At 34.0% G+C, this 14,537-nt stretch overlaps 1 protein-coding gene across 9 annotated transcripts in view; it reads left to right on the top strand.

The window, feature by feature from the left end:
- didum (dilute class unconventional myosin) overlaps positions 1 to 14,537 on the top strand; it is a 245,874-nt gene that overhangs the window by 196,948 nt on the left and 34,389 nt on the right. For 6 of the 9 annotated variants that reach the window (XM_071659556.1, XM_071659555.1, XM_071659557.1 and 3 more), the window contains one exon: positions 11,546 to 11,639. In XM_071659556.1, the coding sequence (XP_071515657.1) occupies positions 11,546 to 11,639 (94 nt within the window). Of the gene's footprint in view, positions 1 to 5,267; positions 5,304 to 11,545; positions 11,640 to 14,537 lie in introns of all 9 variants that reach the window. The other 3 variants (XM_071659554.1, XM_071659553.1, XM_071659552.1) reach the window with 1 other exon arrangement.

Raw genomic sequence — 14,537 nt, 5'->3', positions numbered from 1 at the left:
TCTGAAGGCAATTGTGAAGATTTTTGTAAGTTTTGGAAAAAGGAAGTTATATAAGTATGAAAAAAGTGGTAAAAGTGGACAAGCTTGATAAAATGGCTTGTGTGCAGAGATAATAGGAAAGGTTTAGGGAAGAATTGTAAAGGAAACTGCATGAGTGGAAGGTATTTACAGAAGCAATTCCTAAGGGTGCAAGTGAAGTATGTGGGATTTAAACATATGAGAAAGGATATTAAGTGGAGGATGCAAAAGTTGTATTGCATGTGAAAAAGGAAAGGGAGGTTTATGGACAGCTTGTGCTGAGAAGCAGTGATTGGGAGTAAGAGGCATGTAAAAATAAAGGTGCACTAGCTGAAAGAAAAAGCTAATAAGAAATAGGTAGTACTTTCCAAATAGTACTCATTATGTGATTTTTGCCATAATGGCAGGAATAGCTTAAAACACTCATTGCTTATGTTACATGTTGAATTATACTGTTCCTCTCTACTGTTTTTCTCTTGCACAGGCGTCTTTGTAAGGTTCATCAGGGATTGACTTTAGTCATGAATGTGGAGGAATGCAAAAGTTGTATTGCTCATGAAAAAGGAAAGGGAGGTTTATGGACAGCTTGTGTTGAGAAGCAGTGATTAGGAGTAAGAGGCATGTAAAAATAAAGGTGCACTAGCTGAAAGAAAAAGCTGATAAGAAATAGGTTGTACTTTCCAAATAGTACTCATTATGTGATTTTTGCCATAATGGCAGGAATAGCTTAAAACACTCATTGCATATGTTACATGTTGAATTATACTGTTCCTCTCTACTGTTTTTCTCTTGCACAGGCATCTTTGTAAGGTTCATCAGGGATTGACTTTAGTCATGAATGTGATTTTCTTGTAAACATTTCTGTTGTTACAACATGCATGTTTCCTATTTCTCCTGCTTATGCTTTATATACTTCCTCATGCCTGTATGCAGGTCATATATGTTTTCATCTGAAATTTTTTGATACGTTCCCAAGAATTATTCCCAACTTGATAGTTCTGCATCTTCCATACTGAGATGAATTTTGATTTAAGATTTTAGTATTTGCTGTCATGCTTATATTATCATGTATGTTTCCCTTCTCTTGAGACTGTAGAGTACAAGTTTACTCTCTTGTAGTAGTTCATGTGCTTCAAGACATCACTTCTGCTTGTGAAGGGTGTCTGTATCCTTTACAACTTGTATATTTCTATCTAATTGGCATCCATACAACATAGCAGTATCTCAATTTTGCTTTTTATATGTATGTTCTCTTTCAGTGAAGGTTCTCATTGTTACAGCACTGGCTTAGTCACTGTGCTCCTTGAATTAAAGTTTTATGATTACTATTACTTGTAAGTCTTTGATATATTCTTTGCTTTCTATTACTTTCCCTTTGTGGCCCTTTTATCAAGTCATCATTATATTGTTGATCATTCTATGATTTGTTTGCTCTAAAATTCTCTTAATTAGATTCAGTTTGTAGATAACAACCTGGTCATTTTGTAAATTTTCTTTAATTGAATTCAGCTTGTAGATAACAACCGGGTCATTTTGTAATTTTTCTTTCTTTGTTCTCCTTGTTTTACTGTCATTCATATGCAGAACAGCTGATAATACTTTCCCTAACATCCCTGTGTCTGAAATAATTGCAATGAGTATTGGGGATATCATTTTTTATGGTTTTACCTGATAGCTTGTCTTCCCCATGTGACATGATTCCACTAACCTCTTAGGTTGAAAAGTGTAGACTCTACTTTCGTAGTTCTTTTAATACTTTCTCTTGCAACTTTCTTTGATAACAATCCGTAGTTTACTTTGTTGAATGTTTTAGGAAAATCTATAGAAACTATATCCATCCCTTCCCTTGAGTTTAAGTTTTATGTATCATCAGTATAGTGAACTAGTAGGTGTGTTTGTGAATGTTTGCCTGTTACAGTACATATACATGCTGGACTTGATTTATGAACTTGTCAGTAAAAAGATGTCCTGTAATGTGTTTTTTATATCTGTTACGATTATATGCAGTGGATCTTCATTTGTGTATTGGTGTTAAATATATATATTTTTTTCCTTTTATCTGCTATACTGGATTGATCTATGCTTTCTCATGATGACTTTATTAGAGGATTTGCTCCTGGCATGTTTGCCTCTTTAGGAAATGTAGCTGATATTTTGATTAAGCCCCGGGGCTGAGCTCTAAGTTGATTGATATAGCATTTCATTATGACCATTTCTATGTAAATTTCTGGAAGGGCATGCTGATCATTTGTATCTTCTTCCTTCTTTTGTTCTGAAAAGTGACTTGCATTGGTTGATAAGCATTTGGCAGTTTTTGTGGTACTTTTCAAATTCATCTCTCACTTTAAAATATACAGTCTCTTTTTGTTATTGTTTGCTTTTTTTCTATATGCAAAAAGAACTTTTAGATTTTGTTCCATGCTTTGTATTTCTCATTTGCTCTCTCCTCCTCTGTGTGACTCCATTATTTTCCTGACAGCAGTTTCTATTTTCTCTTCAAGTTCTGTGACCTTATCTCTGTTTACTGCATATGAGTGCCTGAATTTCTTCCATCTCCTTATTATAATGTGATTTATTGTGATGCAAAATAAGCTCACTTGGCTATGTAATGCACCCAAGCAACACATACAATTTATGCCACGATGCCTAAGCACTCGGACTACACTACCCACTGTGTTAGTTTAATGCCAGCATCACCTGCATAAAAATGAATACCGTTTACCACTTGTATAATTCTACACTTGCGTTCATGTGTACTAGTCCCCATTTTGCCAAAGAATCCAGCAAGTACCCCTACTACATGTGTCTTCTAAAATGAGAAAGAAGACCTTTAACTTGGAGAAAAATGTGAAAATACTGGAGGAATTTATCATGGTTCCAGCACATCTCCAGTTTCCTTCAAAACACTCATCCTACACTGCGTGAGTGTTACAGTAAACAGTATCTTTTATTTTTATTCTATATATATATACATACATGTTTGCTATTTCCCGTGTAAGTGAGGTAGCATCCAGAAAGAGATGCTGGAGATTCAGAGGGTAAAAGAGCCTCATTTGGCTCTGTTGTTGTTTCCATTTTTTGGAAAGTAATGAAAAAGAGGGTAAGATTTCTAGCCCTCTGCTCCTGATCCTCTTAGTTGCCCTTGAGATATATGGGCAGCATTCTATCTTCCCTATCCCGGGATAATAAATTTATTTAGTAACAGTATTTTTGTCGATACAGTTTTCTTTAGTAGGTTTTTGACAACTTGTGCATAAATGATGAATTACACATTAAGAAAAAATACAGAAAAATAATGCATTTGCAAAGGGGTTAGTGATTGATCGTAAGGCTCAGAACATTGATCTCTAACGTGGTAGATAATATTGGTAATTGTAGTTTTTATATATTTTTTCCTTAAGTTCTTACCTGATGCTTGTACTAAAAAATATTAACATTCAGAAATATGTAGGAAAGTACAATTCATAGCTCTCAGAGTTCTGATCACTCTGGTTAACACATTTTTTTAACACAGATCTTTTTGATAGGTTTGTACCTAATGTATGAATTAATAATTACTAATGTTTTGAATATTATTTGGTGATGTATTTATATTGTTTATGTAGCTATTTGATTATTATTTTTTTTTATTTTTTTTTGCCTTCTGTCCCTATCCCTCTATCAACCTGGAAACCAGTGTCATGATATAGTGCGATTTGATTTAGTGCAGACATTCTTAGTTACTTATCTCTCACTGTACCCTTACATATCTGTCTCATAGAACTCTATCATCTTAGTCTTATGTTACTCTTATGTCACTGCATTTAGTGTATATAAGGCTAGTATTCTTGCTGCTGTTAATTCATATTTTTGTGGCTTACTTTCATTAGTGATTTCTTTCAGACTTACCATTCATGTAAACTACTGTTGTATACCACCTTATCAAGTTTTATTCTTGTCTGCTCTGAAGGTCCCATAGCCTTCTATATCTGATTTGGTTTTAATTCTTTCATTCATATAGAATATTTTCCATTGATTAATTTTTTCTTTCTGTCTTTTTGGTCTCTGTGTCATTGCTTTAAGGAGTGTGTGGAATGACAGGTCACTGTCTTTTGAGGGTAAAGATGGGTTTATTTGATGGAACAGTGATTATGATGCTACTGCATGGGCTACTGCATGAATGCAAAGCATTGGCCATAAATAAAAAAGTATGGGGGGGCTGGATGTGTTAGAAATGAAATACTTGAGGACAATATGTGGTGTGAGAAGGGATGACTGAGTAAGAAATGATAGGGAGAGAGAGAAGTTTAGTAGAAGAGGTTTTTTTTATGAGCTGAAGAGAGGGTGCTGAAATGGTTCAAACATAGGGAGAGGAGGAATGAGGAGAAACTGAGAGGGTGTGTATGTGAAAAGTAGAGAAAAGAAGAAGGATGGGGATGAGATGGAAGGAAGGAGTGAAAAAGGCTTTGAGTTATCAGGACCTGAACATGTAGGAGGGTGTGAGATTTGTGTAGGATAGAGCAGCTTGGAGCAGTGTGGTATACCTGCACGGATGGCGATGTTCTGTCATTGGGCTGAATCAGGGTACATGATCTGGTCATGGGAAACCTTTAAAAGATCTGTTGGGCTGTGGATAGGGAACTTTGGTTATGGTGCATTATGCATAGCTAAAGAGAAGGTATGAGCAAATGAGGCTCTTCTTTGTTATTTCATAGTACTGCCTTGATAATGCAAGAAACTGCAAACAGGAATGAAAAAATATATCAAACAGGATACAGTCAGAGGTCATTGATTACAGTTTCACTGCTGTTTTGAAAGGTAATTGCATACATGAAAGTGGGGAAATTTAGGTATCAAAAGAAATTTTATGCTGATTTACAAAGTAATATAGGTTCACACATGTAATAAAATGTGCTAATTCATAGACTTTTATCAATGGTTTGTTCATTTGGAAGTAGCATTTTTGTCAATTAAAGTTTTCTCAATGATTCTTTGTTAGTAAAGTAGATTTTGAAGTCATTGGCCTTAGTTTGCTATGAACCTTAATGTAGACCATTGTTTTTCCCTCATTATATGTGTTATCCTTGTCCTGCTCATGTTTGTACTTTAATAACTACTGTATATAGATATTTTTGGTCTTTTTATCAGTTTTCTGCTCTCAAAAATAACATTTAATATTCTTTTTGTGGAAGTCTTTGGAATTCCTATCTCTTTCATGGTAGATTACCATATTGGTTCCTTAACATGTGTTCTTGCTCCCTTTTCCCCAGCTCTCAGTTAGCCATAAGCCACTCCAGCAGTCTCAGGTGATTTCTTTTATTTAAATCAAAGCTCTGCTTGTATGCATCTTTTTTTTTTATACATTTTATAGCAGTTGCTACTATATGAGAAACTCCATTACTGTTGAAAATTTTGCCAAAATCTGATTTTGTCAGTAAATGTACATACATGGTTTCTATAATGGCCCTCATGCTTAGATATTTGTCACTGTCTTCTCCTGAAGGAATAACTTTAGGGGATCATTTCCCTTTAACCCCTTAAGTGCTGCTAGGGATAAAAAAGATGTCTTCCAAGACCAAGGGGAATTAAGAAAATTTGAACATTAAAAATATTATTGCAAGTCAATTAAACAGCCGCAGCCACTAAACCCCAGTGCATCATAAACATTTAAACCTCAACGTGATTCTTGGTTTTTAAATCTTGTCATGGCACACTCCATTTTGAGACCCAGTTATTATCCAGCATATCCTTATCTTCTCATTTTCCTCCACTGTCCATGGAGATTAAGAAAGTGTTCCTCTAAAACAAAATTTAAAATCACACTCTTCATGGTCTTACATGTCCAGATACAGTCGGCCATTATCATCATTCCAACTCCACAAAGCTTTTTCACTGCAGATTAGCAGGATGGGGTTACTTGAAAGTGCATGACCTCATCCTGCCTTGGGAATGTGTAAATAGGTGAGGGGCTAGGAAATATATGTAACTATCCTTCTCGAAAGCATAGGCCTATTCAAATGTAGGAAAAGATTTGAAAATATGTATAAACATTTAGCTCTTTGATGGAGCATACGTATGATCTCTTCCCAATGTACTGATCCATAGGTAATTGAGAGGCTTGAGGATTTTACCATGGGCTAACTAGAGTTGCAGGCGACATATGGCATGTACATATGCCTCTAGACCTAGAATGCATAGGGCCATTCTAACATACGTGGAAAATTTAAAAATACATATATTCATGCTATGCACTATTCTAATACAGTGAATATATACAGTTACAGCACTTAAAGGGTTAATAACCTATGCCTCCTGATCTTTTGACTGGTCTTGGGCCTGTCATAGTTTGGGGAGAGGTAGATTTCTGGGTAGATAATATTGTGTGACATGCTAGCATGGAATTCACAACAGGTTTTACATTTTGTAGAATGGTTGTTACTGACACATTTGCCTTCCTGCTGATAAAACAGACATCTGATAGTATTTTTGTATTCTTAAATGTCTTGTTCTCCCCTTCTTTGGTTAAGCATGTACCCATTCTCAATACTCAAACAGCTGATGTGCTTAGACGAAGTAGCATCATATAGTTGCTTCTTTTATTGTTCTTGCATGTATTTTCTACCACTGTTGGTTAAGCATATGCCCTGTTCCAGTGCTGCAATACACAGATTTATGTCAGGTTTTAAATTTACAAATCTTTAATTATTTTGTCATCAACTAGAATTTTTTTTCTAAATAGTGATAATCTCCATCTTTTAATGTAGCATATTATTCTCTGCTGATTATGCATGAAAACATAGTTAAATGTTTGTTGAAATTTTCGTTTGAGAAGAACCAGTCTCAGACCTGTTCATCCAACCTTATCAGACATGTATTTTCTCGTTTGTCATAAGTTTTTGTAATATTTATTAGAAAAGGTTAGAATGATTACATTTTTAAGCTTGCAATATCAAGTGTTGATGGTATGACTTCCTAAGTAAATCTTTAGTTTGTAAATGTGCTATATGTTACTAGCAAAATTAAAGTTTAGATGGATAGCTGAAGCTACAAAACCTTTTTGTTTCTGATCTATGCTTTTGTAATGCAAAATTTAGATACTGCTTATATTGACTAACCCAGAGTAGTATCTTAGTTCAAGGTGTTAATTATCCAGATTTAAAGAGTTTCAGGTCAGATTTGATTTAGGTAAGCCAGAACATTTGAGATAATTCAGTAATCATGAAATATCAGATATTTGACCAAGAACAGAGATTAATGAATTACTGGTTTGAAGACTTCAAGTGCCATAACTTTCCAAGATAAGCACTTTTCAAAAATGTCAAACATGCTAGTAAGCACTGATAGTCATTAGTACCATAAATGTTCAGTTTATAATCAGTATAAACACTCATGATTCTTCCCTATTGAGAGGAAGACAAAAAATCTAGCTGCATTGTTCCCAACCATTGTGTAACAACTGCTTGGACCTTTATCACTAACTCCTTCCAACAAGGCCCTCATCCATTGTAACACGCAATCTCAAGGATCTTCCAGCCAACAAAATCCATAGTATAGTGATCTAGTACTTTCATAAACTCCAAACCACAAGGCTTAATTACCAGTGTAACATACAGCTGTAAAGACTTGTTACCATCAGAATTCACGTCTACAGTGACTTAATGACAGAAGAACTCACAAATGCAAGACCCTGTCATTGCCATATCCCATAATCACAGGGATCGACTAATCACCAGAATCTAAAATCAGAAGCTTCCTCTACCATCATACCCAACACCCTCAAGGATCTAGCATTGTTAATTCCCAAAGAATAAATACCTACTAATGGCTTAGCTCCCTACCTTCAGGATCTACTCTTCCCTTATCCTTAACAACAAGGACCTTGTACCATCATAGACCCCATCAAGGTCCTAACAATATGACTCCCTTTATACTGATACAGTAACCCACAACCAAAAGGATATACCATTACTAAAATCTTTTACTACATAGTCTTACATTAAAACTCCATAAGAACTTTCTATACCCATAGCTGCATACCACAAGGACCTGGAGATACCTTTATAATATACAGTAGTTACAAGGATGCACAACCACTTCCTAGTGCTATGAACTTATGCCTCCAATAATCACGACCATGAGAAATTGTAACCTTATCTTTTTAATAAAAGTACTTTTACCTCCATAACAAGTTATCTCATGGATAAATTTCCTCAAAGTCTCAAAGCCACTCCTATTATCACCATAGCCCACAGTCGTACATAATTAATGCTGCTGTAAGCCACAAGCATAAGGGCTTACAGTTAATGCATCCCACGACCACAGACATACTACTATCATATAAAAAAAGCATAGAACCATGTTACCAATATATTCATAACCATAAGGACCTATCATCACCAGTACATGCTATAATAAGGGTCTGTTACCACCATAATTCACAGCTTCAAGGCCATACCATGAAAATGGCCCACAAGTGCAGTGAGTACCAACTTATAATACAACCATATATAAATCAGTGACATTGTAGAACAAGAGAGCTTTAACGATATCATAATCCACATGCATAAGCTTTATAACTACCATAACTCAAAATCATGATTCAGAATCACAAGGGCTTATATCCATTGTAACTTACAGGTACCAGGACCCTTTACATCTTTAACTCAAAGCCACAAGGACCTACTGCCTATTGTAATACAAAAACATAGTACCTTACAACCACCATAACATGCAACTACAAAGGCATACAACCATCAAAACTAGAACAGTACATTACCATTCCTGTATTCATAATCTTCAGCTTCAAACCTAACTTGATAATAGCAGTACTTAGCCACTCTTCCTTGCAACCTCAGTTCCTGTAAATGCTGCCTTTGTATTAGCATTTTAATGAGGTAGAGATTAATAATAGATTGTTAGTGTTTACGGAATTGACAATGACTTATTAGTGAATGACCTATACCTCTAGCAATTCCTAGTACCTCTCTAAACAGTGGAGCATATGCACTATCATGGAATGTTGTAACATAACTGGAATGATGTTTTTAAAGACACTCATCAATACAAGCATAATAATGTTTTTTTTTTGGAAAAAGAAATTCCTGGAAGTTTAATGCTTTCACATGTGAATGACAATATGTATTGTCCAGATTACCTAAGCTGGCACACAACACAAAATGCATCAACATCTTTATGTATTCACTAGAAATCCAACATGGGTCTATTATCATCTGAGTAGGTCTATATTTGGGGCTGTAGGCATCTGTATTCAGTCTATATTTGGGAATGTAGGTTTTTGTTATGGGTTGAAAAGCATGCTACCCTCACCAATGCATTCTGTGTCCATACTTCACATCTTAAGATTAGGGGGGCTCTCTTTCCCTGCACCTCACACTGGCAACATTTATGCTCGTGCATGTGGTAGTTCCCATCTTGTGACTTTGTGTGTTGAACATGTGTTTGATGATGCTTAGTGTAATTATTATTTATTCAGTATAGTGGAATGATTTATAGAAAAAATATGTAAAAAGAAATAATCCATTTTACCAGAAAGTGTGAAAGAAGCAGTGAGCCCCGTGTAAATGTGTACACTTATTATAAAGTCAGTGAGCTGTTTTTTCTTACATTTATCAACATGCATTTATTGTTTTATAGTATTATGTACACCGTATAGTTCATCTTGAATTTGCATCACCCTCATGAAGAAAGTTTGATGGTCATTGCTATAAACTTTTGTAGCAGTGATTAAACTTACTTGGTAATGGTAATATTGGTACAGTATAAGATCTACTTTTTGGCATGTATGATGTTATAGAGCAATCACTTATATGAAAATACATAAAAAAGTTCACTGACATATATTCATTACAAACGTTTACATGCAGCTAGTGTTAGCAGTATGGGCCTTTTTCACCTTAGGCATACCGGAAAGGCTAGCCCCCCTGTGAGTTTAATGCTAATAAAGAGAAAATATAGGAAGAAAAGGAGGATATTGAAAGAAGGAAACGAAGGGATGAATAAAAGAAGATAATGGAAAAAGTTAAAAAATTAGCTTCAGGAAGGAGAGGGTACAATAACATAAAAAAATTAATTCCAAACAGAGAATTAATAGTACCACATAGAAGAGATCAAAAAAAAGCATAAATGAGAAGGCAGTCACTAGCATGGAAAATAGTTCAAAAGTATTTTTCCTGTAGAAAGTGGTCTTAGACAACAAGAATGTTATTTTGATAATATGAATTTCTTTGTATTTTCTCATACTTTTAAATGCTAATCTTTCATTCTGTAGAGGAAAAAATATTAAGAATTTTTTATTTTGTGTGCACAGTTTTACTTTTAATTGTAACTTTCTGTCATTGAAATTCCATACCCTAAAACAGTTTGTTATACTGAATTTTTATTGTGTGAATGCTGCTTAAGTGAAACCTATCTGTATTTTATCTCATCATGATTCTGACTCTTTCATTAGATTCATTCTCTATGTACATGCAATTATTTTTTTCTCACGATCACTAATAGTTTACTGTAATAGTCAATCTGTTTCCATGTGGTGTAGCATTTATTATGAGGAAGATGACTCATTAAGAGCTTGGAGATGATGTTTCCAAAAGTATGCATAGTTGCATTTTATTTATGGTACTAGATCTATTTATCATCATTATCTTTATTCCCATTTACTTAGGATGAGTGCAGCACATATAATCATGCACCTTTATTATGAACTAATTTTCCAGAACTGGAATGCCTAGCTTGTTTCTGTCGGGTTGACTAACTTCCTTCATACCCTTGTAGACTGGGGTGTTGAAACTTTAAGAAACATTGAGGTGTTTAATAGGTTTAAGACACCTGAACTTATATGTGTGCCTACCATATATATGATAGGCATAAATAACCAATATAGAGCCACGTTAAGATATGTACAAGTAAAAGATAATGTGTACAGTTTTAGATGTAATGGCAATCAACTTGATCATGGCCACAACCTTTGAGAAACATGTAAAACATGCAAAGCAAAATTTGAAATTTGTGATAATTCTGAATATATCTTTAGTATTTTTCATAGCTGAAGCTCTGAACTTTATTAGAGGTACATAGAGGAGAAAAGATTGTGATAAATGTAATAATATATACATGATTGATTTAATGCAAATACATGTTAATGGACTTAGCAGAGCTAGGACTCAAAACTTATATTTCACTCTTTACAACAGTTTCTGATGCAGCAATTTATGGCACACTGTTCAGAAAACGTACAGCAGAAAGGTTAGCTAGAGTTGTGAAATATACTACTGGCTCTAAACCTGCTGTTTCAGCACATTCATTTCCTCAAGATATGTATAATAGAGAGAATAGTCATAAATGTGAAATCATTATCTCAAGCTAACAACCATTCAGATATATACAGGGGATGGCACTTATAATTCCATAGGCAAGATTGTTGTTGTGAATATCATTATAAGGGAAAGGATATTAGGTATGCTGTGGGAGTACACAATTTTATGTTGTTATATATGTGACACTACAGGACTTTGTCTTGATTCCTCAACAGAACCTCCAAGGTCAGGTGGATAGTCTAACAGAGCAGCTCAAAAAGTATAAGCGGTCTCTCAGAGCTTATGCCAAGAAGCTGAAAGAGGCAGGTGGTGAGTACTGAACCATGGTTTAGTTGTATATCATTTCTCTGTTTATAGGTTCTGGTTTGTGTGATACTGATAAGCTTTACCAATTTTGACATGAATATTTCAGGATATCTCATTCTAGCATAGCAGACACCAGGATTATTTTGTCCATTCTCTTGTTATCAGTTGTCTCTTCCATCCATTTATCGTCAGGGGTCATACTGATCTTTAAATTAATCTTGGGATCTCCTTGAAAAATCTAAATCAGATACCTATGAAGCTGTTTATAGTTATTTCCTTGCATGCAAAGAATTGATTGGCATAAAACCCATCACTCATTTTGGATTTTCCTCAATTATGCCACTTCTTAAAAGGTTTACACATTAAATTAACATAACTAATAAATGGAAGTTCAAATTTTAAACATGAAACTTTTTACAGTAATTTCACAGTATGTAAAGAATTGAATGAAATAAGACCTGTAACTGTTGTATTTTGATTGTTGTGCCTTTTATGAAAGTGTTTGACATGGAACTTAACATGGCTCAGAACTAGCAGATAATTACATCTCTGGCAATGGAATTTAATGCAATATATTTTGGATTCTTTCTAGAAATTTCCACTCATTTTTATTTACCTTTCCATAAGTATGCTTTGTTGCAGGCAACACACCCTCCTACTTGTGGTTAAATGGTTGTGCTAGATATAAGAATGCTGTGATATAAAAAAGAATTTTAGCTTTTTCAGATATCTTTGAAGATTGAAACAGATACGCTTCTGTTTTACCCTAAATATTATTACCTTGTTCATGCATTTGTAGTATATATGAAGATCAAAGGATTGATAAGATATAAGGTAGTAAAGTTTTGAAGGTGTATTAACACTGTCAGGAACTAATTACATCACATTAGTGTCCAGTGTTATTTAATGCTATTTGGGCACAAATTATGCCAATTTGCCATCTGATTGGAAAATATATGCCAAAAAAAGTTAAATTCTTAAGTTATTGATGCTATTTTTACACAGTTCCCTTCACAAACATCCTGCCAAATCAAAAAACTAATAATGTGGAAAATAATCTCTATATGATATGATTATCACTCATAATTACACCACATATAAATCTTGCTTGACCCACTCGCTTACCGTTCATTTTCTGCTTGTCAAAACATATAGTAACACTTTTTTATTTTACTATGATAAATACATCATTCTTTTCAGGAAAATCTTCCCAAACTGTTAACTTAATGATATTGCAAATAATCACAGCATCATTGCATAATTATTGTCAAAAATTTGACTGCTTTTAAACGGTTGTCAACCCATGCTCTTATCATTTACTGATTTATACTTGTCAAAATATATATGGTGCTTTTTATATTTATCATTGATTTTCTCATATCTTTCTTTCCATAAAAGTCATTTCTAATAGAAACAATCTATACATCAGGGGGAAAGTGAGAAGAGCTGATTTCTGACTAAACTGCTCAGGCTGCTAAGAGATGGAAAACTGGATGAATTGAAGAGTGTGAAAAAAGAAGAAAAAGTTTGGAAGTAGGGAATAAAAAAATCTTGGAACACAGATGCAAAAATTATAAGATGCCTTAGATACAAGAGAAAAAGAATGGAGAGAATTATACAAAACATGAATTGGAATTTAGAATTACTAATGACAAAACAAAAACAAGAAATCCGAGATGACTTTGAAAAGGGAGAAAGTATGAAAATAACCCCTAGGAATTATGCAGATACAGATTGATTTTCAGCTTACAATTAAATAAGTTAAATGATAAGCCATTAACCAACATTATGAAAACACACTCATTGTTACTGAGATATTGGAGTAAATAATTAGAGCAATTAATCATCTTAAAGATAATTCAGTATTGGAATCATTTGGAATCCCAACCAAAATTCTTATAATGTTTTGATGAGTCAGAGTCTGGACCAGTGCAAAATTGCAGACATTCACAAAATGGCATATGAAACACCAATACACAAAGTATGATCTAAACTAAACAGGTCAGATGTTTGACCAGTGTAGTAAAATTTTTTGCAAGAGTACTAAAAGGACACATATTGAAACCTGATCCTGAACAACTACATAGATGAAGGCCAACATGGATTAAACTCAATTATTGGCCCTTTGTAATAATATATTTATGAGATTTTAATGTAAAGAAAGAATATAGACACAATTTTTCTTGATTTTGCAAAGGCATTATACAAAGTAAACATCACAGTCAAGTTAAGATAAGAAGATGCATTAAAAAGTTTTTATATGATGGAAAGTTTGAAGTAATAGCAAATGGAACTATGATTGATGAAGAAGATGCCCTATAAGGGATACCATAAGCAATGTTTTTGTCTCTTCTTTATATAAGAATGATATGAAACATCTATAGAGCACTGAAGAAAATATAAAAAGGAGCTTTGCTTATTACCCTAGAGTAAGTAAAATGATTAAGATAAGCTTAGTGTTTTTATATAATTATACAACCCACCCCTTTCCCAGGGGTTCTTGCAGCTTTAAGACTTCTTAGGAGTGAAAATTCCTTGATAAGCCTTTTTTAAGCTCCAGTTATGGACAGAAGTCCACATCAGGGCCTGGCCTTAATTGAAATATAGAGGGAGTTGTGAAACGGAAAAAGAAAAGACAAGGAGAAGCATCTACAATTTTTAAGAAAGTGAAAAACCTGTCTTTTGAAATGAGCCAATTATAGTTATTACAGTGTAACCTCAAGCAGGTGGATTCTGGTAACACCTCAGAAGCTCAGGAAAAAAAAAACGAAAAAATTATTGGTAGATTTAAGCTCAAGGGCATTCAGCAAAAATAAATTTGAGGCACTAAGTTATGAGAAAAAAAGAATACATCAGTGATACCATATAGAATTTCATTAGAAAAACCAATAGGAAGTAAAA

This window comes from Panulirus ornatus, chromosome 68, assembly GCF_036320965.1.
Source record: "Panulirus ornatus isolate Po-2019 chromosome 68, ASM3632096v1, whole genome shotgun sequence".
In the NCBI taxonomy this organism is placed as follows: Eukaryota; Metazoa; Arthropoda; class Malacostraca; order Decapoda; family Palinuridae; genus Panulirus; species Panulirus ornatus.
Note: the sequence above shows the minus strand (reverse complement) of the source record. Positions and strands in the feature narration are given on the sequence as shown.